Below are 26,928 nucleotides of genomic sequence, written 5' to 3' on the forward strand. Positions count from 1 at the left end.
GATGAGAAGATGGAACTGAAACTCAGTATCATTCATACTAAGCTATCTTAAATGTTTCTGCATATGTTAACTCTTGTGCAAGAATAATTTTAAGAAAGTAAGCATTAAAATCTCAATTCCTTGATGCAGAATCATTTCAGAAATGCATTTATGCCATTCTATAATGAGAACCACTTTTGAAAATTTAACTAATCATTTCCACAAGATACATTTTTTGACAAATCGTTTGTTACTTTTACAGCATCTCATTTCTCATGACAGTATTTCAACCAAAGAAAGTATACCGCATTAAATAGGTTAATATATATATATAAGAAAAATAATTCTGTTTAATTCAGACCTTTGAAAATAAAAGCAAAGAGTCAACTTTTATAAACCTTTATATTCATGCTTTAAAAACCATCCTTCTTTCTTCCTTCTCTTCCACCAAAAGCAAAAACAAACAATAGCAACAAAAAGTTAAACACACATTGCCTGTTATCATGAATGCCAGGATCAAATACCATTTTCTGATTTTAAAAATGTAGGAGAATAGAGTTCATATTTGCCAACATTTCTATTTTATCTGAAATCCTAGTGTTTTTACATGAATTGTTATAACATCAACAAAAAAAATAAGTGGTTAAAAATCATTCTAGTGTGTTTTCAAAGAAAATCACCTGCCAGGAAATGTGTCAGCAAGATCTACTGAAAGAATTGTAAAAAGCCTGTGTCATGACTGAGCTATGGAATTCACTGACCCTTAAACTTTAAGAGACTGAAGCAGAATACCTAATGTCAAAAGCTGCCCCTAAGAGGCAGCTATGAGATATATTGTAAGGAGCGTTTATATCTCAGTGTATGGAGAAGAAAAAAGTAATAATTCTGTAGAACAGCCCCGGGGCAATTGCATTTTGAGTCACTGCCACAATAAGCTGATAGCCACTGGGAAGTAAATATATTCTGTAACAGCACAGACTTGCACTACCAGCAGACATCAGTGTAAGGCAGGAAAGGCGACAGAATTAAAAACAGAAGTATAAGAAGAGGGAGAGAGAGTAATTATATCTACTGCTATAGTTTGCAAAGGCAAGAGACTTTAATCAATCAGATGTGCATTTATTCAGAGCCCCCTTTCAAAAGAATTCATGCTGCCTCTACCATATTAATTCTCTAGGTCTTTACATTTATTTTTTCAGTGCATTATAACTATATAGCTAAAATAATTAAATGTTAGGCTGTTTATATTCCCATAGTGTAAAATATACAAAGAGAAGAGTTTCATTTTTCCTTTTAATCTAATGATGATATGACTGAATTGCAAAGTAATCCTTAGTACTGAAAAATGCAATTTGAGGATAAAAATGAAGTAGAATATGATTTACTTTAGACAACCATTTTCTAGACTGATGACTGATTTATTCACAGGCGGTTGAAATACATTTAGTAGGTAACAGCTTTGTAACTCACATTTACATTTATATTGTAAATCATTTTGACTTTTTGATAACACAGAAAATCTTCCATCTTAATGAGTTTCTACTTTATCTCAAATTGAAAAGCATACTAAACCTGGTACTTAAGCTACTGTATTATTGATTGATTGTATATTGCACACATAACAAAATTAAATAACAGGAGTTATGTTAAGCTATGTATATGAAATACAAAACATTTTTCTAAGCCCAGAGAACATAGTCTGCAAAGTTCCCTAAAATGTCTTTTAATTCTACCCTCTCTGTGATATATCAGGGAAGTAACTCTGTAATTTTCTCCATATTATATCCATAAATAACAACTTCAGGAGAATAACTCATAAACTCTCAAAAGATGATATTGTAGCAGATTTAAGAATCCTTGTGAAAATTAAGGGTTCACTATTATTTTGCTTGAATTCACAGAGAATCCTAACGCCATCTCATCTCCACATAAAAAAAAAACCAGATTAAACTGACATGCACATTATCTATATCTTACATCCCCTTTAATACTTTCACACTTTGCAGTTTTCCTTCCCTTACTTTTCTTTTTATTAAAAGTTTGACTATATATTAACTTCCTAAGTAGTGAAGCCATTTAAAGCACACTTACTTGAAAAGTGTAAAACCGGGTCCCATTAGGAGGATGCACTTTAGGGGAGCCAGAAACGGTGTTCATATCCGAGAAAATCATTTCTGATCAGAGAGACAATATAATCCACAAGGAGGCAGAGATGCAGAGCAGAGAGCTTAGCGTACAGATAAATCCGTGCATGCATTGAGGGAGGCTAGAGGGTAAAATGAAATCTGCCCCATCCTTCTTAGATACACAGTGATAGCGTTTTGAATCTTTCTCCTACGTTTGAAATCTAAGCTGAAAGGTCATCGGCTACTGACCTTTTGTGCAGCTAGTTCTTTAGAACATACAATGTTTAAAAAAAAATTAAAACACCGAAGGAAAAAAAGCAAGAACCAACAATAAATGGAGCTTGTGCAGAATCTGGCAGTGCTGTGGACCTGCCCATCTGTTCTCAGTGATAATCACCTCCCTCCACCACAGTCTAGCAGAGTGATTATGCTAAATATCCTGGTTAACCAATAACATACAGTTTCATTTCAGGGAAGCATGCACAGTGTAATTTAGAGGACCTCTTCTGACTAACCTGAAGCATGCTTCCTATATTGTTTAAAGCTGTATCTAGTAACAAATTATTATTTCATCATGATTATTTCTGTATGTTTCTAAATCTCTTTGTTAATCCCAGTCTGTTCAACGAGATTTTAAATTTTAAAGCCTTTTTTTTTTAAATAAACAGTTCTTTTTAAAATGTATAGATCAAGTCATATTTTAGCTGGCTAGGACATTCAGGGGCAAGGCATATAATTCAGTAAGGCTATATAATACTAGGCACTTTATCAAATAAAATGCTTCAATTATTTTTACTTTTCTAAACTCTTAAAGAACATAATGAATATGAATGTAAGCATTGTTTTCTTATTTCCCCCACGTTAACTCAAAAAATTGTTTCACAATTAATGCTTTAAAAAGTACCATACATGTGTTTTAAATAATTACAACTTTATCTCATGTATATAGAAAGCAATTAATAAAACACATTTTAGATACATGAAAATTTCTGACCCAAGATCTAAAAATATTGATTACAAATATTTAGGCTGTGTTGCAATGCATGTTCATTTTTCTATGCCTTTTCACACAGATTATTCAGTCTGTATAAAAGATCATATTCAGATGACTTTACACTTTTTAGAGGTAAAAATAAATGTTCCATTTACACATCGTTCAAAGGCGGAGACTTCAGGAGGACAGAGACTAGAATGAACCAAAAGTGGTGTCTTTGTGAACGTATCTAAGATGACATAGTTATTTACAATCAAGAACCAGGAACCACCTCCTTTGAACCTGAAGACTATAAAAGTAATATGATGGTGATGAGCTCTTAAAACTTAAATTATTATCCATTTTTACTTTTGATTGTCTAGTCATGATTCAAATTTATAATATCAATGGGAAAGAAGTAGAAAAAATTCTCATTTCCTTAGATGGGATTCCTATATTATGGTAAATTATGTAAGTAGGTAATTGTTTACTTAGCAAGCTGCTAAATAAATCAGAAGATAACTTGTTAAATAAGTGTTTAATTGGGGGATAATTTTAGACTTATAGAAAAGTTGCAAAGATAGTATGAATATATCCCTCACCCAATTTATCTAATTGTTAACATCTTACATTTCTATGGTATATTTGTTAAAACTAATAAACTGATATGGTACATTACTATTCACTAAACTAGGCTTTGCTTGGATTTCACTAGTCTTTTCATTAATGTCCCTTTTCTATCCTAGGTTCTAATCTAGGGTACCACATTTATTTAGTTTCTATGGTTCCCTAGTTTCCCCTGGGCTGTGACAGCTTCTTAGCTTTTCCTTGTTTTTCATGATCTTGATAGTCTCTAGAAGACTATCAAGAATTTCTGGTCAAGTATTCTGTAGGATATCTCCTGATCTGATGCTTATATTATTTTGTCTGATGTTTTCCTCAAGATTAAACTAGGGATATGGGTTTTGGAAAAGAATACCACAGGGGTGAAATGACTTTCTCATCACCTCATATTAATGAAGTGACCTCATCAGATCATATTGGGTGTACATGATATCCACATATTACTAGTGATGTTAACCTTCATTACTTGGTTAAAGTAATATTTGTTAGGTTTTTCAATTGTAAAGTTACTATTTTTCCCTTTCCATACTCTGTTCTTTGGAAGTTAGTCATTAGCATGCTCTCAAAGAAGTGATAGGGAGGGGTGAAATTGAGCTTTACCTCCTGGAGGTGGGAGTAGGTATATATGTTACACGGAATTCTGTACAGAAGATTTGCTTCTCTCATCCGATTATTTTTTTGATCATTTATTTATATTGGCATGGACTCAGGTATATTTATTTTATACTTTGGGTTATTTGATGCTTAAATTGTCCCAGCATTGGCCACCGGGAGGTCCTTCAGGTTGGATCCTGTTACCCTTTGATGTGCTCCCATCCTCTTTTTCTTTAAGCACAAATAATTATTTTTAAAAATGTTTTTTCCTGTATAAAGTATGTATTATTGCTAAAATGATTAGTCTCCTTAACTATAACTCTAATTATCACTGCAAGTTTACTTGAAAAGTCATGTTTTCCTTTTCCATTATTATTTTAATTGGCCGTATTATTTTGTTTTTCAAATTAATCATTTTTACCCTTCTGATTTCTTAGCCCACATGGGGTTTATTCCATTGATTCTCAAATAAAGTAACTATATACACATATTAGCTGTGGTAATCAGTGATGTATATATAAATTTTTGGTTCTTCCCCCTTGAAATTAATGTTGGGATCATAATTCCTCTTATGGTGGGTGGGACCACGTAACTCATACTCTCAAGAGTTGTGAGTGGAAAAAATGTCTCAAAAGCAAACTTGAAGTTTCTTGGGAACCCAGGATTTAAAGGAAAAATTTGTTTGCCAAATAGATTATTATGGTACAACTATAACCCCCATGTACTTTTATGCTTACGTGTAAGTTGGTTCTGGTATAATTTAGATCAAATGACTCACTATATTTCTTATTATTATTGTAGAATAGACAATAAATCAAATATTTCTGGTATAATATCACGTATTCCTGGCATAATCTCATATATTTGCTGAATTTGCATCATCCAGAAAACTATATAAGCTAGGAAATCTGAAGTATTTGGTCAATAAGAATATATGTTCTTTCTTTTTCATATTTCTTTTGTGGAGAGGGGAGGAAAGCAGTATGAATTAATGATGAAAGAAGTAGGAAGGAGAAATAGTGTTAATACGTAATTATTTTAAGCACACTGCTTTATTCTAAATGTCGCTGAAATTGCCAAACTATATATTCTTCCCCAAACTTTTCTTTTTTCTATGTAGGCTATTTATGATAATAACATTATTTCATTGTTCTGAAGGTCTATTTGGAGACAACTCAACTTTCTCTCTCTGCCTAGTAGCAATAATAAAAGTGGTGCCCAGTTCTGAAAATTGCTAGGATACAGAATCCTACCTTATCCATTTTGGTTATAGAGGCCTGGTACTGTTTCCAGATGCTAGGGACATACCTATAAAAGACACAATATCTGTCCTCAAGGAACTTTAAATTTGGTGGAAGAAACATCAATTAGTAAGAGACAGTTAACTAGCAAGACAACTGAAATGCAGTTTAATTAATACTGACGACTGACTTAACCTAAAGGAGACTAAGTGAGGTCATCTGAAAAGCATCTAATTCAAGGGATGTATCAGAGTGACCCTCACCAAAATAGGAGGTTGAAGGCTTTCCAAAGAGAAGTATCCATGTGTGAAAAGATATGAGATGGCATAGAAATAGAACAGTTCGGAAAATATGGCTGAAAACATTTCAGGGCATAAGAAGTAAGTCTGCTAGGTGTGTTTTTTTCATATAGAAACGTTTGCTCAAGTGAAATTAGTAAAGAGACAGTCTATGAACACCCTATTCCTATGAAATCAAGTAAAATTAGAACATACTTGTCTTCTAAAAATATATGAGGGCTTCCCTGGTGGCGCAGTGGTTATGAATCCACCTGCCAATGGAGGGGACACAGATTCGAGCCCTGGTCCAGGCAGATCCCACATGCCATGCAGCTACTAAGCCCGTGCGCCACAACTACTGAGCCTGAACTCTAGAGCCCGCGAGACACAACTACTGAGCCCACGTGCCACAACTACTGAAGCCCGTGTGCCTAGAGCCTGTGCTCCGCAACAAGAGAGGCCACACAATGAGAAGCCCACGCACCGCAACGAAGAGTAGCCCCTGCTTGCCACAACTAGAGAAAAGCCTGCGCACAGCAACAAAGACCCAAAGCAGCCAAAAATAAAATAAAATAAAAAATAAAAATAAAATAAAAAATAAAAATATATGAAATGTAGAGGCATATTCTCATACTTTTGGTTAGCTTTCCAAATAGCTTTCCAGGATGGCTGTGGCTTGTCAAGAAATTTCATACTTAGTTTAATTGTCTCTGATTTAAAATAAGATTATTTTAATTATTAACTTAAAAGTAAAAAAAGTACAATATTACTATGTAAAACGAAATTTAACGTGCTGATGGTAGCAACTGGTTTTCAGCCAATGTTTGCCACATGATGGGTAAATAATATGTCTGTTTCAATTGTTACACACAGATCACTCCCTAAAATCTCTCAAGATATATCTTTCACCAACAGAAGTAAATTAACGATATTAACTCTAGAAGGTTTAATGCCAGCTATCTCAAGCACTTGAATTTTTACAGAAAAAAAATTGAAAATGAAAAAGCAAAAGGATAACTAAATTACACTTTTTAAAAAACGGGTAAAATAAAAGTCTTCAAGCCAGACACTTCTTTTTAATAGACTTACAGGGAAGATTCCCAGAAGTCATATAATATTCCCTTCTGCCTCTGGGAATAATTACTCTTAAGCCTTCTGAAATGTATGTTATCAGTTTGGTTTTATAAAAAGTTCAAAGATACTTTAGAGCTACTATTTCATATCCTGTCAGGAAGATTAAGCACAAACATTTTTATATCCCTTCAACATAATTTTTTTTTCAACAAATAACTGTTAGATATATTCTGCTTCAAGACAAGCAATTCAATATAGCTTTTCTTTCATTCATTTATAGGTATTGGATAACGAGCTAAAAAATTTGCTACAATGATAAGAATTTGGGGAGTTAAACTGAAAAGGGCTTCTCATTTGCTGTTAGTTTCCAATAAACACTCAGGGGGAGTGTCATACTGGATGAAGAACAGGAGAGAGAGAGAGTGCAGAAGAAGGAAGAGGAGGAAGAAAGATGAGGAGGAGGTGGAAGAGGAAAGGAGAGAGGAGAGATATCGATACAATTTTCATCATAGCATTGTAACAAAGAATTTTATAGCCAAGCATTCAGTTCGAAGTCATGCCAGATGGAGTGAAATTTACAGCCCAGATGGGAAATACATCCTAGTGAATCCATATGGATGACATATGGAAGATAATTAAGTATATATTGCTATCTATCTACCTATCATGTATCTATCAATCATCTATTTACCCATCTAAATATATATTCATAACTATGCACCTTTATCTATGTCTGTATCCTTGTCTTTATATCATGAACTTTTCAGGATGCAGCAAAGGTGACCCTATATAGATAGCCAAAACTTTTACATCCTGCTTTTGAGTTTCCTACTTTCTGATACAGCTGGCTGTGCACAAGTTTGTAAGGCTTGTTCATTCATTCACTCACTCATTGATTCAACAAATCTTTATTGAAGGGAGATGATGTACCAGACCCCTATTACAGTTAGAACAGAAATGAAAGGCAGGTGAACTGAGGGGAAACAGCATTTTGTACCATGCCAATGAGATGCTCGATGTAACAGGTGTCATCAAGTCTAGCAATGAGATCTTTCATTAAAGTATTTTAATTAAAAAAAATCTTCTAATGCCTCAGAGACTTTTTGCCAAGTTCAAAAAATTTTTTTAGCTAGTTAACCATTCACTGAGGGCGTCCCAAATAAAGATAATCCTTAGTATCCCTCAAGATTTGTGACCATGTAGACCAAGAAAAAAAAATCAAGCATATGGAAATTGAAACTGACAAGCTTCCATTTATAGCAAAACAAAAATATTAAATTTGGCTTGAATCCATATCTTGATAATAATGTGTTATATTTTTATATTATCTCATAAAGTTTTATATATGTATCTATATATGTATGTATATACATATATTGTGTAAATTATACACACATGTACATATATACACATACACGTGTATATACATTACACCTGTGTGTGTGTATATATATACACATACATACACATATATACCTGCATGTATACTGTCTTCAGAACTCAACTTAGAAAACTTTTAAATGCTATCTTGTTTCACATTTTTTCTTCTCTTTCACTCTGGTTTCTCTTGAACCACATTTTTCACAAGTGTTTACATGTATTATGATGATAGCTTATGAATATTTTTGTTCTTAAGTTACAAATATTAATTGTATGAAATTCAGCATTGAGTTTTTTTGTGTTGTTTGGCCCTTTAGCAGAAAAAATATTAATTGATTAGAACTCTAAATTCTACAAGTCAATAATTTCATTACATTATGTTAAGTTTATTTTATGTTCTGAAATATATTTCATTAGTCTGATTTTACAGAAATCACATTAAAGTTTTATGATAGGATGCTATTTCCTCATCTACCACTCTGGATACCAGATGCCCGCATAGCTCAGGTTTTTTTTTTTTTTTTTTTTTTTTTTTTGTGGTACGCGGGCCTCTCACTGCTGTGGCCTCTCCCGTTGCGGAGCACAGGCTCCGGATGCGCCCGCTCAGCGGCCATGGCTCACGGGCCCAGCCGCTCCGCGGCATGTGGGATCCTCCCAGACCAGGGCACGAACCCGTGTCCCCTGCATCGGCAGGCGGACTCTCAACCACTGCGCCACCAGGGAAGCCCGCTCAGGTTTTTATAATGATACCTGAAAAAGTTTCAGAGCTCTGACGTTATACACATAAAAAGAATTAGTAGAGAAGTAGGAGGTCCATTCTATGTCATGATAACTACATATATAGTATTATACGTTGAACTTGAACCAGAATATGCCCTACATGCTCTACTATATGGTACAGTTTTTACATTAAGTTTCACTTTTCTTTACAAATTGATAAAATTCTTAGCCATTTGTTACCAAACAGAATACCTCCACTCTGGACAAATCTTATATACTGTCCAGTTTCCATATATGTTCTCAGATACTCTGCACTAGAACTATTGCATCAAAATACAGAGAATTCTCAGTTGCTCATAAAGAATTTGAATTTTATTTTGTTTAATCAGGAAGCATAATTCCTAGCTAAAGTTTGAGGTAAAAGAAGCTTCCTTAGTGTGCAAAAGTTGTGGCTTATATGGAACTTCTTGTCTGTCCCTAACAAGAACCAGTACCATGCATGCCATAGAATAGGCATCCAATAAGTATTTGGGAAATGCTTTAAAGATTCTCTCCTGGCTGATTTGCTTCTCTTTTTTCATGGATTGCATTTTAATATTAACTATCTCATTTTGACTTGCTGACTAGTCCTGATAATTCAAAAATCTTTATTCTCATTCCCAGATTCTTACAGTTAATATGTTGTATATTTAACAGTCCAACTTTGTGCTGAGTGCACTGTTTGGTACATAATAGGCAAGTCTTTGCTGAATGAAATGTACAAAAAGAAGAATGAACAAATCCAGATATTCTAACTACCAACCCATATTGTTTTTATTAAATAATGCCATGTAGCAGTTTAGGAAATAGATTTTAAATATATATGTTGAGACAGCTCACTTTGCACATATATGTATCCACTCACCCAAATGTACGCATAAATTCTCCATGCACACATTCACAGAGCTTTGAAATATCATATTAAAGAAAATAAAGGTATATTCCAAGCAAACAAGACAGATGTTCTAATGCTTTTCATCCAGTTCACTTTACGTTAAACACTTTATACCACCCCAGAAGAAATAGATTTAACTGATAAGATGAGAGAAATCATGATGGTAACCAACTCTATGCAAGGACCTTTAGGATAACATTACCATGGTTAGCTTGGAATAATAAAACAATTAAAACAATTAACTTATATGGATGGACACTCCATTCATAATCCCATGTTTAAGATTAGAAAGATTGCAATAACACAGGAACAAGGGCAATATTACGCAAAACTGTGGAGTGGACTAAACTAATCTTTAGACTATTTCTTTCTTTTTAAAATCTCTACTGCCAAATTGTCATGGTAGCAAGTACATTATTTCCTCCTTAATTATACTTTTTCCAAGAATTTTCTTTGGAAGCTAAAGCCAATCACTATCCTGTTTTATTTTTTATTAAGAGCAAAAACAATGGCTCAACAGTTACCATTTATTGAATGATATTCTATGCCAGTCATAGTGCTGACTTTTACAAAACCTTCTAAAGGAGGTATTTTATTCCTCAGTTATATATAAAGAATCTGAGTCTTAGAAAAATTATAGCTTGTCTAAGGTCATACAGCTGGTAAGTGAGAAAGTCACTTAACTTGAAATCAGGTTTATCTGATTGCAAAACCACACTGTAACTCAAAATTATATCTTGGCACTGCTTTATCCACCACTGATTTTAATTCAGTACAGAATATGAAAAGGGGATTTACACATGATTGATTGATTGATTTCATACATCCAAAAATTTTTAGGTGACTGACTATCTGATGAACTGTTTATTTTAATATTGAAGTGTTCAGATTCTCCTAATGGATCAGTTGTGGGTTGTGAAAGACAGAAAATAATCCAGTACAACTGCAAGTCCTTTGACCTGAGCAGTTGCTCAAGTTTTTGGCTTGATCAGTGGAAGAATGAGATTGCCACCAACTAAGATGGAGAAGACTGCCAGAGAAGCAGGTTTGGGGAAAGTTCAGTTGCTCAGCTTTACACATGTTAAGTTTGAGGTTTCTATTAGTCATCTAAATAGGGATGTTACAAAGGAAGTTGAATATACAAATCTGGAGCCCAAATTAGCATACAGACTAAAAACCAAAAGACTAAAATGAAGTCCTCAGGAAGTGAATGTAAATAGAGGAGAGAAGAGGTAAGAGCCCAAGCCCTAATGCACTCCAACAGTAAGCATCCTGGGAGACCAGCAAAGGAGAATAAGTAGAAACAATCAGCAAAATGGGAGGAAGACCAAGACAGTAATGCGTCCTGAAAGGCCAGTGATAAACCTGAATCCAAGGGGTGAGAGTGATCATCTGTATCAGATGCTGAGAGATAAATTAAGATGAAGATTGGCCCTCGGATTTAACAATGTGAAGGTTGGCTTGGTGGAGGGTTGGAAGAAAAGCTGATTGAAGTTAAGTTTAAGATAAAATGGGAGGAGAGAAATTGGAGACTGTTTATACAACACTTTAAAGCATATTGTTGCAAAGGGAATTAAAGAAGTGGGACAGTGGCTGGCAAAGAAAGGAAGGAGAGAAATAAGAACATGTTGTGCTGAGGGAAAGGCTCTAGTAGAATATGAAAAACTGATGATGCAGAATGAAAAGAGGCATATTTCTGGAGCAATGCCCTTGAGTAGCTGAGAGGAGACAGAATCTATGAGAACAGAGACTGGCTTTAGAGAGGAAGAGGACCCCATGTTTGATAGCAGGTGGAAGGCAGAGTATGTGAGTCCCTATGCTGGTAACTGTGGTACGAGTTTGTGCAAATCCTCGGGAACTTAAGAAGCAAGGCCGTCAGCTGAGGGTAGGTTGGGGAAGGGTGTTTTGAATGTTTGAGAAGTGAGAGAATGGTATGAATTAATCATGTAGGGGAGAGAGAGAATATTGAAATATAACCATATTAAAGAACATAGCTTAGATATGTAAGCAAATCAGTGGACTTTACCTCCTTAAATTAAAGGTTTTGGCTATAGATGAGTGGGTTGAGAGAAGCTACAAAGTTTACAGCGTGGCAAAAAGCAGTTTACAATGCATGCGCCCCTGAGGCAGGCAGTTCCACAAACTGATAAAATGAGGGACCAAAAAAGTAAGCCATGCATCCGAGTTCATTCTCTCAGACTGGCTTACCCAGGAAATCATTTATCCTTGGAAGAGTACAAGTTAGGTCAGAAGTATTACTTTAATGGGATCCCTGCCACATGGTATAGAGGGTATTTCCCAGAACAATCAATCCTCATTCTCTCATTCCCATATTCTTATATTTCCACTATATTTTTTTCTTGGACATCATGAAAATAGACATCATTTAACCCAGTTTTCTCCCAGTTTATCAGCCAATTCTTATTTCCACTCTCTCCACACCTAACCAAGAATCTATGGTCTATTATGACTTCCATTTTCTTGCTGATATCATCATCCTATTTTCCTAATATACTTTTATTTGATTCATTCAGTAAAGAATTGTTTTAATCCAATTGTCCATCTTCTCTGCTACAACCTGAGTTGATGTGTGCTGCTGGAGCACATCATACAACCAATGCACTTTCAAGCTTGCCAGGCTCCACCTCAGCAGTGCTCCCTAAGCTGCCTGCCCCTCATTATTTCCCTCTTTCTCCTTTCACAGCAGCTGAATAAACTTTTCTCCAATCTATTTAAGGCCTTTATCCCCTGCTTGCTCCTCACCCTCCACAGATTAACAGTAGTTTTATAGTGAAATCCCTTTCTTTATACGCTTACATGTATTTGCACCTATGCTTATCTTTTTCTCTCATTTCAAAGTCTGAGACTGATACTTCTATTTGATTTTGTCACAACGAGAAAGAGAAGCTTCCTGGCAGTTTCAGGTCTACCAGGAATCTTCTTAAGCATCATTGACAATGGCTTGCAATCTCTTTTCTGGGACTGTCTCTTTTACGGATTTCCCTTGATTGTCCCTTTAATGCATCCACATATTCACTCGTCTCTAAACTTACGTTGCTATATACTGTCTCCAAACATTATTTAAAATCTCAGATAGTTAGAGGCATAAAAGACCCTAGCAATCATCTAGCAACATTAGAGTCTTCCAACATTAGAATTCTCTAGGGTGCTTTAAAAAATACCAATATTTAGGCCTCACTTCTAGTGATCTTGGTTTAATTAGTTTAAGGATGCCAAATTAGTATTTTTCTAATCTTGTTTGTTTTTCAACGTACAAACAAGATTAAGGGATCACTGACATAGTGCAATTCTTTTATTTTACAGTCAAGCTGAATATAAGAGAGATAACAATATCCTGCTCTTCTTGGTCATACCATGAATCATTCTGAGCTAACTAGGGCAGAGCATCTCAACTAGTGTGCTGCAAATAGGTTACAGGTGTGCTGCAACACCAGTTTCTCAGTTTCAGGGTGACTCCTCAAAGTCTGGGACTTGCAGAACTCCTGAGGTGCTCAATTGTAGGCTTGAGTATGCTCCTCTGTCTACATTACTGTGATGTAGAAATATCATGATTTTCTCTTTGTGCCATTATGTGAATCAGGTTGAGAAACACTCATCTAGTGTACCCTGGTCCTCAAAATTTGCTGGCTAATATTTCCTCTCTGAGAAGTTTATCTTTTCACCTTGTTCTCCATTAAATTCCATTTTTTATGTTTATCCTCTCTTCTAAATCCAGGTCATGTGACCAGTTTTGTGTTATTAGTACATTTTTCAGTGCAATAACTAAATAAGGAATGAATGATTAACCACCACTTAGGGGGAATGACCTCAGCAAAACTTCATTTTGAACATATTTATAGTGAATTATTATTACTGAATCACAACTTCTTAGCTATAAATGTAGACAGACACCTAAATGACTATGGTCAAGTCACAGTTTTGTAGCTTGTTGATTAGGAGGCCATGCAGACACAGAATTAAGAGTTTTTTATGTCACGATAAATTGTGAATTTATTAATTCCTTCAATTTATCTGCCTTGTAATTAACATTCACCACACATAAATAAATGAAGGAACATAAATATTAACATTTCATAACAAAGGCAGAAATCTTTATTATAAATGCTTTGATTTAATTATCAAAAGGACACATAATTAGTAATATGATTACAGTGTCTTGGACAGCATTATATACACTGGAAACCCCAGTCATGCAAAAAATGTTAGATTGACTGAACTGATTAGATGCAAGGAATTGGATATGTCTTTGAGTTATGATTGTATTATTAAATCATCAACTCAGTACATGGGCTCTAGTGCCAAACAGATCGAAATTCAAATCCCCATGCCTCTACTTTCTTGACCAATAAAACTTTGAGTTAGCCTCTCTGTCAGTTTTCTCTCTCTGAGAAGTGGAGATTAAAATAGGTTTTAACTCATTGGTGGTGTTGTGAAAATCAAGTGAGATAATGTATGTAAAGCCCTTAGTGTCATCATTACCCTCTCACTCAGAATCAAATCTCCTTTCTAAATTTCTTTTTTTTTCACCAATAGATTGTATTGCCTTTCTTGATTGCCTTCTGTTACCCAGACTTCTCTTTTTACTGAAATTCAGGATCCAGATCCAGTGCCCCCTCTTCTATGAAGTCTCACCAGTCCAGAATCTTTTTGATTTTCACTCCACTAGTCTGCACTTCAGTTGTAGCCCCTAACAAGGTCTGCAATAGGTGAGTTATTAGCATATTGGCGCACCTGTCCACTCAACTAGGAGCTCCTAGAAAATGTGAATTGTGTTCTTCATACAGCAGCCTATAAGATCTGTAAATATGTGAATCAGACCATTCCATTCTCTTTCTCTCAACTCTTTAATACTTTCCTATCACACTTCAGAGAAAATCCTAAGTCATTTCCAAGCCTACAAAGCCATGCAATATTTGATCATGGCCCTGCCTGTTTACTTCATGCCATTATGCCCCTGCACACTATCCAGTGGCCACACAGTCTCCTTGAAGGCCCCAAAATATAATGTCAACTGAAACAGTGAAGATCTACTGAGCAGAGTAGAGTAGATGAGTCATATGCTATTCTAGGCATTTAGGGTACATTGGTGAATACAATAAACAAATACCCTTCTTTGTAGAGCTTCCACTATAGTGGGAAAGAAGTGCAGAAACCACCAACGTAATAAGTAAATTATACTGTACCCCAAAAAGGAATAAGTGCATGGAAAGAAGGAGAGCAGGGGAGGAGGACAAGAACTAGAGCAAAGGAAGAAGAGATTAGTCAGTTGTGATTTCAAATCCCATATTAAGCATGTTCACCCCTTAGTATTTGCAACTGCTATTCCTTTTGCCTGGCTCTCCCCCAAGCCCACCCAATATTCATATAGTTCCTTCTATGAATTATTTAAGTGTCTGCCCAAATGTCAACACTTCCAGAAGTCCCTATCTGAAGAGAGTGTAAAAAGTATACTCCCAATCCCCACTGCAGCTCTCTATTCCCTTAATCAGCTTTATTTTCTTCACTTCATTATATATCTATATGCTTGTTCATTTTATGATGAATATATTTTTTTCTGTTTTATTAACTGTTGTATTTCCAGTGCTTAGGACACTATTTGCCATAAAGTTATAATAAATATTTATTAAATAAATGAGTGCAGGTAATAATTAGCTTCAGCTAATGGTTATTAAATGTAAAAGGTAGAGCCAAGAAAACTGAAATTTAATGACCAATATATTATCTCTCAATAATTGGGAAAACATTTTATATTAAAAAGTTCTGCTTTTTATGCCCATGGCACTTTTATAGATAACAATAACCTGCCAAACTTCTCTAAATGAGATCCCTCACTCATTAATTCAACAATTGTTAATTGAGTGCTTATAACATTCTAACTTTTGCACTAAGCACTGAGGATACAACAATTCAGAAGATGGATATAATTTTTTAAAAAAGCATCTTTAATTATTAACAAACTTGCATATATATATATATATAATTATAAAAATCAAAACACAAAGATTGTTTGTGAACCTCATCACACTGCTTCTTTTGAGTTAAGTCACCATTCAAAACTGGTGGGTTGAGGAAAAAAGCATGGAGAGGGGTGGTTAGAGTGGAACAAGGAAAACAAGCTAGGAGGCTGAGCAGGTAAACGCAGATGGTGGCTCAGACCAACGTGGTAGTGTGGAAGTTGGTGAGACCTAGCTGGACTCTAAAAATATTTTGAAGATAGATTTGGATGTGAAGGAAATAGGAGACAAGCAAAACTTCAAGAATTTTACCTACCACAAATGGAAGGATGGAGTGGCCATAAACTGAGATGGGAAGATTATGGTTGGATCAGGTTTGTAAGGACCATCCAGAGCACAGTTTTCAACATGTTGAGTTTTAGATATCTATTAGACATTCATGAGGATATGTCAAGGAGGTAGTTGGACACAGGAGCTTGGATTTCAATGGCGAATCCTGGAAAGAACTATAAATTTGGGAGTCTTCAGTGTATAGGCTTAAGTGTATAGGAGTAAATGTAGAGAGAGAATCTTCTAGGACCCCAATATTACCAAATCCAGTGAAATGAGGAAGGACCAGCAAAAGAAGCTAAAAGGCTAAAAGCTAAACGGAGCTAAAAGGAGGCGCCAGTAAGCATCACACTAGGATTGGTGTTTCACTGGTGGAGCAGCACACTCTTATGCTCCTGCTTGAAGCAAGAGCCTCCTATCTAGAGCAGGGAGGCTTTTGTCCAAGCTGATAACTTGGACAACAAGCCAGGTGGATTGAAAAAGGAGGTGGCCTTTTCCTGGCCAACCAGGTCACATAAACCCACAGTGGTGACCAATGAAGTGACAAATTATCACATAATTATTATCCTATTCTGACTTTAATGGAAGGTCAGGATGGGAATATACCAATAAACAACATGTGTTTGCAATTTGATATAGAGTTCAACACCAACACCAAAATAATCTGGAGGGCTAGATGTCAGTGCTAAGGGGTATAATATAGATTTTTGAGTAAAATGTTGATATAATCCAGTAACTAGTAATTTAAACTTTTTTCTAAATGGAAGAATGTATGTTAAATAAAATTAAATGTGGAAGCCCACAATATAAGATATACAAGAGTGGCATTTCTTTGAGGCAGAGGTAGCAGAATCAGAGACCTGCCTGTTCAGAGTCCCTGTTGGACTGTCCTTGGGGCATCTTGACACAGTCCTAGAGTCCTGGTAAACATGGCTTAAAAGCACTGGCAGAAGCTTAAAAAGAAAGGTCAGAGATGAAAAAAATTGGCATTTGAAGCAGTCAGGGAAGGTCTGGGAAAAATGGACCAGATAGAATAGACTGAGCCCAGGTTGTCAATACTTTGGATTTTCCCCCAGAATTATGACATCTCAGTTACAAAACCTCCAAAGCTAAAGAAAACATACTGGGGACAACCAGGGTCGTCTAGCAATAATGTTAAGTAAATTATAATTTAAAGAAAGAGAAGATTTAATTTATAGTCTAGAAGAAAATAAAACTGATGTGAATAAGAATACACATATACAGTGAAGTTTATCCATTTCAGGAATATATTAACTCTAAGGTAGAGAATGGACTTGAGGATATGTGGAGCGGGAAGGGTAAGCTGTGACAAAGCGAGAGAGAGACATGGACATATATACACTACCAAAGGTAAGGTAGATAGCTAGTGGGAAGCAACCACATAGCACAGGGACATCAGCTCGGTGCTTTGTGATCGCCTGGAGGGGTGGGATAGGGAGCGTGGGAGGGAGGGAGACGAAAGAGGGAAGAGATATGGGAACATATGTATATATATAACTGATTCACTTTGTTATAAAGCAGAAACTAACACACCATTGTAAAGCAATTATACTCCAATAAAGATGTAAAAAATAAAATAAAATAAAATAAAGAATAAAAAAAGTTTTTTAAAACAAAAGGAAAACAAGACAGTGAATATGCTCTTCCACAACTAATTTGGGAAAGACAGTAGTTGCAATGAAGAGCACGCTTGATAATGAACCTCCAGTTGCATCCAATATCAATCTATTTTAATCAAATGGGAGATTAGCCTTCCTGCAAGCACTAAGTGGAAGTGTGAATAGAAAAGCAATCTTGTAGGGTCCCTGAAGAGGAATGTTCCAACTTATTTAGAGATAAAAGACTTTCAGGAAGTATTCAAAACAGTGAAAATAGAGACACTCAAAATGCATGAACTAATTTCAAAGAGTAGATAAAAAGGAATAAGTGTCATGAGAAATACAAACTGGTATTTATAAATGCTCATTAAAGTGATGAGGAACTTAGGCAATTTTAATGGCTTAAAATGATATAGCATTAACTTCATCCATCTACTACATAGAATTGAGACATTATTTTTTCTGTCTAAGGCTGAAAGATATATCACTAGTTTACAAATGTGAGCAGTGAAATGATCTGCCAAAGATGTCAGAGTAACTTACATTTACAATATAAGACTCCCACTACCACCTGTTTTCCAATTGTATATCCAGTATATCCACAATTCTATCCGGTGGGTATGTGAGTACAGTTCCTAAAACCAGATATTTGAACGAAGAACAAATGTCCTGATGATTAAGATATGTATCTGGACATTTTCTTATATAAATTTGATACAAAAACACATGACAAGGAATGAAACTCACTCATTTTCTCCTCCTACTAGAATTATGTAAATTATATAATGGGAGGGAATTTTGTTTTGCTCATTGCTATAACCTTAAGACTTAGAACAGTGCCTCACATAAAGTTACAACTCAATGACTATTGAATGAATGAAGACCAGTTAACATACACAAACCAAAGTGACAACACTATTCCCTGGAAGTCAGTAAAATGTCCATTTTAAACAAGCTACTTTGCATAGTAGAATTGTAGACTTGCACAGGTAGGAGGCCCCAAAATATATATTCACTCTTTAGGGAAAAAAAGACACTAGTTATTCCCAATCTATAAATAATACACTGAGTTTTTGGTGAAAATAGAAAGATAACAGTATTTGGTAATCAAAACAAACCATAAAAATTAAGGAACTAATTTTTCAGTTTTTTTCTTTTTTTCAGTTTTAATATTTTTATTGAAGTATAATTGATTTACAGTGTTGTGTTAATTTCTGCTGTACAGCAAAGTGATTCAGTTATACATATATATACAATTTTTAAAAAAATATTTTTTCCATTATGGTTTATCACAGGACATTGAATACAGTTCTCTGTGCTATACAGTAGGACATTTTTGTTTATCCACTCTATATATAAAAGCTTACATCTGCTAACCCCAATCTCCCACTCCATCCCTCCCCCTCCCTTGTCCCCCTTGGCAACTACCAGTCTGTTCTCTATGTCCCTGATTCTGAAGAAACTGATTTTTCTAATTTTACCTAAGCCAGTAATCATCAGGGGTGATTCAGGAAGGAGGAAAGCTTTAAAACATGGTTAGGTGGCATAAGGTTCTTCCACTCAAACTAAAAAGTAGGCCAAAGTAGTTAAAACCAAACAAACCCAAAAAGTATACAAGCAAAAAGAACCACAGGGTTGGTTAAAATTCAGCTTGCAGGTAGGTGATCCAAAAGAGAAATGAGTATTTAATTTTGATTTCTTAAAAGGACTCTATGTGTGTGTCTGTATAAAATGGGAAAGAGAAAAGGAAAATCTTGCATCCTAAATAAGCTTATCACAGGTGCAATCATCCTTGTGTGATTACTATGTTGTAATTATTCATTTGATATAAAATATAAATGTTCATATAGTAATTATTCATTATTGTATACAAACCTCCAGCCACAGTGGTGTAATTTCTTCCTCTCATATACTCCCAGATGATTCTGTTTATAGTTTTATTAAAAGGCTTGTAACTGTATTTCTTACATTAGACTTATTTGTATATTCATCACCCTCAATTCACTGTCAGTTCCTTTAAACAGCATGTATAATGGCTTACTAACCTTTAGCATTAATATATTGACAGTTGAATCATAAAATGTGACAGACAAATCTGTATTTTTGTATTTTCACCTATAAATTAAGACTGTAAGCCTCACGAAAGTAAAGATCCTTATTCACCACTATATTTTCTATGCCTCAATGTTTAAAACAATATCTATTGAATGGTTAATTTAAAAGATTTCTAATTTTTGTATTGTTATGAAGAACCATAGACATTAGGATAAATAGCCTGTGTTATTACGATACGTTAGTTTAAAAAACTTATACAAGAATACTTTAAAAAGTAGAATTCAAGTTAGATAAATCAGGACACCAAGAAAGTTTTTGTGGAAATGGAAATTATTATGTGCTAGCTAAAGATATCATGTTTTTGAGTTTGGAGTCTATTTTCAATAGAGAAGTGTTAACCACATCATTTTCCACCTAAGATGTGATGAAAGTAAGACTGTGATATTGGGGTTAAAAAAAGGCAAATTTTACTTAGTACTCTTTTATCTCCTGTAAACAAGTCAGCTAAATTTTGGGCACTACTCAAATAGCTGCATAAAAATAATAATAAAAAACACACAGACATACAACCTAAAACAATATTCACTATTTTCTTGATCAGAACACCAATAATCCTTTATATTGAATCACCTATTATTTTGCACTAATTGGTTATTGTGACTAATATATCTTCCCCTTGCCAAGGGAAAAGATTCCATGTGAAACAGTGAATAGGAAGGAACAGGTTCAATGGAAGAGACAGGTAGGTTGAAAAATGGATCTTCATCTCTACAAACACTAAAGGTCAAAATACACTCTTCCTAGTAGTTGACAATCACATGCCAACTTGCAAATCCAAAAAATATAGAGTAGATATATGACTGTTACTTTCTGTATACCCTATTTTTTAATTATTAATTTCTTAGGTTCCGAGCCAGGCCAATCCTATAATCTGTACGTTGCTTAGCACTTGTCCCAAGTCACAATTTTATATACAATATCTAATCATGATAAGGATGATGATGAAATATCTTAAAGGTTCCCCCCTCAAATTCTACCAGAGACAACAATGAGAATTTAGACAATGACATACTCTTTACTGGTTTTGGCCTTTCACAAAATTTTGATAGAAGTAACAACTTCTAAGATACAGGTTATATAAATTTTAAAGTCTTTTCATATGTTAAATATGATATCAACTTGCAAAAGTGAGGGAGGTTAGGCCATCTTGCAATGAGCTACCTTATTAACAAAACACTTTAGTAACTTAAATATTCAGTTAAAACATGAATAATTGGGCAAATTTCATGTAGAATGACATTAACTCTGTTAAAACATATAGGTAATGATGCTATGATGTTGTTCATATAAATTAATCACTGTCTGAAGTGGTACTAGAGTTTACCCCATGCTTACCACTGTCTTGCAAAGAGCTGTCCTGTGTCATAGAGAAACTTGGCTCAAAACTATGGTCATTTAAATAAAAGTTCATGACAGTGTGGGACATGTCACTACTGTGTACTTATACACTTTAACTAGGGTTATGGTTGGGGCCTAAGCTTATCAATCTCCATAACTGTGATAGGTCAAGGTTGTCTGTAATATGTCCAATTTGCATGGACATGTCCTAAACACTTGGAAAGAGCTGTGAATGAGGAATTCAAAGCCTATATTTACATCCTGAAACAAGAAATTTAGCAAGAAAAATTATGCTTGCCCTCAGATTCATTACTGAAATTTGAACTCCCTTCGGATGGCACCCCATGAACACAGGAAAACTCAGTGTGATAGGAAAGAGCTGAAGGCTGTGTATTAAAAACCTTAGCTGGTATCATAGATACATTAATGTCACGACATGATCTTCCTTGCAAGGTTCCTTGGTCAGACTTAGCAAAAATCTCCTACCTTAAAAAAAAAAAACAAAAAAAAGCCTGAAAAAAAGCCCCAAAGAGCTTTCAAAATTCAGCCAAAGTTGACTGACATATCTGTAATATCTGAGAGGAAGCCTTATCACATTTGGTGAGAGGGTGATACACAGCTTATGCACAGGCCATGAGAGCTGACAACACATGCATAGAGCAGGGTTCAGGATGGGATACAGGTGAGTAGGAGCATATGTGTAGAGAAGTGGATTCTATCTCTCCACTATGCTCTGGTGCCTCTCAGATACAGAGCCCAACATTCTCCATCTCCAGTCCTGGCAAACTTTTCCTCTTTTTTGCTCTTCCTCTATTTTTCTTCCTTTTATATCCTTTCTCTCAACTTCTTCTATTAGGCCAGGAAATTTGTTGATCTCTAGTGTTCTGGTAATTCAGTAATGGTCATTAAAAATGTTTACAAGAGCCAAAAAAAAAAAAAAAAAAAAAAATCACCTGGCTTGGATTCAGATGGCATGAGTTGAATCCTGGCTCTGATACTTTGTATAGCTGCTATTTTGTGTCCCTGGGTAAGATTCTTGGCTTTTAAAGTCATGGTTTCTAAGGCTGTAAACTGGCTACAATAACAGATACCTGAGAGAGTTCTTGAGAAGATTGTATTTGAACATCTTATTTGAAAATAACTAGCATTATAGGTAGTAAAATAAAAGATTTATTGATTTCATTTATATTTCTATTATTCTCCAGTATTTTTCTAAGTATTATTGCTATTTCCTGATTCTTTCTCTCTTTTATTTTTACTCCCCATAATCCTTTTATGTGCTATATCTTAGCTGTTTGTGATAGAGAGAAATGTGATGCGTAAGTCACAGAAAGAGGGAGGACCAATTCTCAATAGTAATCATTCTCAGATTTCATTAAAAACCCAAACATAGAGCCTTACTTAATTGAGAGAAATGTCCAGTTCCCATAGCAGGATATTTAACACTAGATTTTGTTACTCCTTTTCTAAGTTAGATTATAAACTCATGCTGATACCATTTATAGCAAGTTTGTAAATGTAATGTACACATCTTACCTACTACAGGAACATTAAAGCATGTGGAGAGCACTTATCCTAGGTCAAAAAGGACTTTAAAGCTACCTGAAAGAATTCTTCTCTGTAAATTGAAAAAGAAGCTATTTTCAAGCTTTTTCCATTGCACATCAAAGGGATGCTTTCTACTAATGTAGCCTATTTCAACTTATAAAATCTCAAATTTACATGGTGTGAGGGACCACAAAAATATAATTCCAGAAAATATTTAATCCAGTATTATTATTACATCCTTATTAAATTAAAAAAAACCACATACTCTTAAAAATTAAGGCATGTAACCAAATAGACACAATGTTGGATATAAACAGAAATTCTGCCAAGCTGTTTGAGTCGCCCTGCAGTATGTCTGGTAGAGTGGGCAGAGTACTGCAAACAATAATGAAATAAATAAAACTGGAATTGTGTCCTGAACATTATGTTCTTGGCAGGAAGTAAGGTGATGCTATCATAAAGGACACCTGCTTCCAGAAATTCAATTGGGCAACTCTGTTGCATTATTTCCCTGGGAACAAAAGCATACATTTTGAATGATGTGTGTTATTTTGGGAATTTGTTGGGTGGGAGGTTAGCATGGGCAGAGATTTTTGAAGTACTCAGTATACCAAATCTTTCTTTAATCTCTAAACCCTTTTTTCCTCTTTGATCCTAGTAGTAAAGAAAGTACCCATTTTATGCTACGTTACCTTGAGTCATAGGGATATAGACAATACTAATCAATCCACTTCTACCTCTCAAAATAGATCTTAATCTATAAGGGATCCTTTTTTGCCTTAGGTGTGCTCTATGATGTGCTTGAAAACAGATTATCAGTGATTAGGCAAAGGTCACCAAAATCCTTGACAATCTTTAAAAATTAGTCATTTTGATCACTGAAAGACAGTCACTCTCCTAGGACAGTACTGGCTGTTCATTATAACTGTTTTTCCACTACATCATTATGAGAAGGGTGTAAACTTATTCTGGTGTCACTCATGGGATGTATCAATTGCATAGCTGTAAACATCAAAACCTAAACGAAAATATGTAGCTTAATTTGTCTTCATTTCAAAGTTTGAAAAAAAATTAAATACTATATAGTTAAAATGGTACCCTTTTATATATTCTGACAATAATCCTAAATTCATGATCAAAAATAACACAACAGGGCTTCCCTGGTGGCGCAGTGGTTGAGAGTCCACCTGCCGATGAAGGGGACACGGATTCGTGCCCCGGTCCGGGAGGATCCCACATGCCGCGGAGCGGCTGGGCCCGTGAGCATGGCCGCTGAGCCTGCACGTCCGGAGCCTGTGCTCCGCAGCGGGAGAGGCCACAGCGGTGAGAGGCCCGCGTACCGCAAAAAAACAAAAAAACCCCAAAAAAACCCCACAACATCCACACATTAAATGCTGCTGAGGTGGTCCTTGGAATTTCAATTATTTTCATAGATTGCCCTCTTGTGGCCATATATGATGCTACGAACAACAAAATGAAAATGCTACATATATTTTGTTTCATTCTATCTGGTAAATGCCTTGAGGTTTTATTAATATCTGAATATTCATTTTATAACATTTAATGATAAGATACCCATGAATATTCTTCAATTTGAATTATAAGCAAAATATTGATTTTTGAAAATTCACTATTGGCTGCAATAAAATTATTCAAGAAATATAATAAGTAAAAGAAGGTTTGATATGGTTATTTATTAGTTTTAAACCATGAACATTCGTTGATCTATAAAGCTAATATAATGGTTTAACTTCATAAAATAAAGTTTTAGTCCTATCTTTAATATAATTTTCAGGAGAAAGAAATTTTAGAATATAATAGTAATATCTAAGATTAGTATTAGAAAAGTACTACTACTGGTATTAAAAAGAATTTCTTCTTGGTTATCTAACATACTTAGTAAAGCACTTTTATTCTCAAAGACAGCTTAAAATAATACCACTATGCTATCAGGTACTTAAGCTGTTAAATATGTATTGATCCTGGGCTGGCTATTTAAGCTTTCTCGGCCTCAGGTTCCTGATTCGTAAACAGAGAAATTTGAGCCAGATAATCTTGACTAACATCTATTTCAGATGTGACTACATCCCATTCACAAGAACTAACTAGCAATCAACAGCTCTGTTCTTGTTTTTACTTTCCCCACCTGACTTCTAGAATGCAAGGCAAAATATCTACTGAGTTCTCATTTTTTGAAGCTGCTGCCTCCTGATCCCATTTTCAGGCTTCAGGGACAGCTCTTTTCAGAGCAAAGGGATTCAATGACACACAGTGTTTACAGTCTCCTGTTGTTCTCAGTGCTAGAATAGCAAGGTGTGGCCCAGAGCCAACAGAATAGAGGAAAAGGACCACAGGCAAAGGGAGGCTGAGCAGGCTCCCCTGGGTAAACTAAATTAGTTGACCTTTCTACCTCTTCCAGAAGGGATATATGACAAGAAGAAAGGTAAAACAAGCTCTGTGGCTAATATCAGGATCAGAAATGGACATAAATTAGATCATATAAGCTTTGTAAATATTTACATAACATAGATCTGAGGAGATATATTTATATATAGTGATTGTATAATGTATCAATTACACCAATAAAATGTATATTCATTGAATGAGCTTTAATATATGATTTAACGATAGATTTAAAACCTATGCATCATTAAAAAAATTTTTTTAGATGTAAAGATTTTTTTTAAAAGCTGATTAATCTCTAGTACGTTTAAAACTCCTAGAAAAGAACATAAGCAGAACACTTTGACGTAAATCATAGCAACATTTTTTTGGATCTGTCTCCTAAGACAAAAGAAATAAAAGTAAAAATAAACAAATGCGACCTAATTAAACTTAAAAGCTTTTGCACAGGGGCCTCCCTGGTGGCGCAGTGGTTGAGAGTCCGCCTGCTGATGCAGGGGATACGGGTTCGTGCCCCGGTCTGGGAGGATCCCATATGCCGCGGAGCGGCTGGGCCCGTGAGCCATGGCCGCTGAGCCTGCGCGTCCGGAGCCTGTGCTCCGCAACGGGAGAGGCCACAACAGTGAGAGGCCCGCGTACCGCAAAAAAAAAAAAAAAAAAAAAAAAAAAAAAAAAAAAAAAAAAAAAAAAAAAAAAAAAAAAGCTTTTGCACAGCAAAGGAAACCATGGACAATACAAAAAGACAACCTACTGAATGGGAGAAAATATTTGCAAATAATATAACCCATAAGGGATTAATATCCAAAATATATAAACAGCTCATACAATTCAATATCAAAAAAAAGATATGGACACAAACTAAGTGTCCATCAACAGGTAAATGGATAAAGAAGATGTGGTGTGTGTGTGTGTGTATGCATGTGTGTGTATGCATGTGTGCATACACACACACACACACAATAAAATAATCCTCTACCTCACCCAACCCAAAGGTCAATGGTATGTTAAAATGAAGGGAAAACAAATGATAATGTTGTATGAAATTATAAAATTGTTATATAAAAAGACAGAAGCAAAAGGCAAAATTCAAAATAGATTTTCATTCTTTTTCAACATTTTTCTGGTGATAAATACAGAATATCTAACTCGTGAATTGTTGAATTTTAATTTGGAAGATATCGTCTCAGCCAAGTTACAACATAATTACCACAATGTCTACTATTTAGTGTTTATGCTTCCATAAACACTTTCATTCCAATACTGCGTTACGATGGCTCCTAAACATTTAAGCAGTGTAGAAGTGTGTTCAGTGGCAAAGACTTCATTCCTGACAGACCTGATATCCATTTCTGGCTCTCACCTGTTCTAGTTACAATGTCCCAACAACCCTCTTCACATGTAAAACGGTAGTAATCATAGTACTTACCTCATAAGTTAGAAACATGACTTAATGATATGACATAATGCCTTAGGGATTTGGCACATTATCTGGTACAGGATAAACTACCTACTCAGTACATGTTAATTATAAATATCAGCAATGTTGGGCTTCCCTGGTGGCGCAGTAGTTGAGAGTCCGCCTGCCGATTCAGGGGACACGGGTTCGTGTCCTGGTCCGGGAAGATCCCACATGCCGCAGAGCGGCTGGGCCTGTGAGCCATGGCCGCTGAGGCTGCT

The 26,928-nt window shown here is 35.2% G+C and overlaps 1 protein-coding gene across 16 annotated transcripts in view; it reads right to left on the reverse strand.

Annotated features, from left to right (window-relative positions):
• The window catches only part of PPFIA2 (PTPRF interacting protein alpha 2), a gene marked incomplete at both ends in the record, with an annotated part of 446,629 nt that overhangs the window by 307,153 nt on the left and 112,548 nt on the right, over positions 1-26,928 (reverse strand). For 9 of the 16 annotated variants that reach the window (XM_079715012.1, XM_079715007.1, XM_079715020.1 and 6 more), the window contains one exon: positions 2,071-2,151. The exons of the other annotated variants lie outside the window; for them this stretch is intronic. In XM_079715012.1, coding sequence (XP_079571138.1) covers positions 2,071-2,151 — 81 coding nt within the window. Of the gene's footprint in view, positions 1-2,070; positions 2,152-26,928 lie in introns of those variants that run through there. 16 annotated transcript variants of the gene reach the window in all.

This window comes from Hyperoodon ampullatus (genome assembly GCF_949752795.1).
Source record: "Hyperoodon ampullatus genome assembly, chromosome: 11".
NCBI classification, from domain to species: domain Eukaryota; kingdom Metazoa; phylum Chordata; class Mammalia; order Artiodactyla; family Ziphiidae; genus Hyperoodon; species Hyperoodon ampullatus.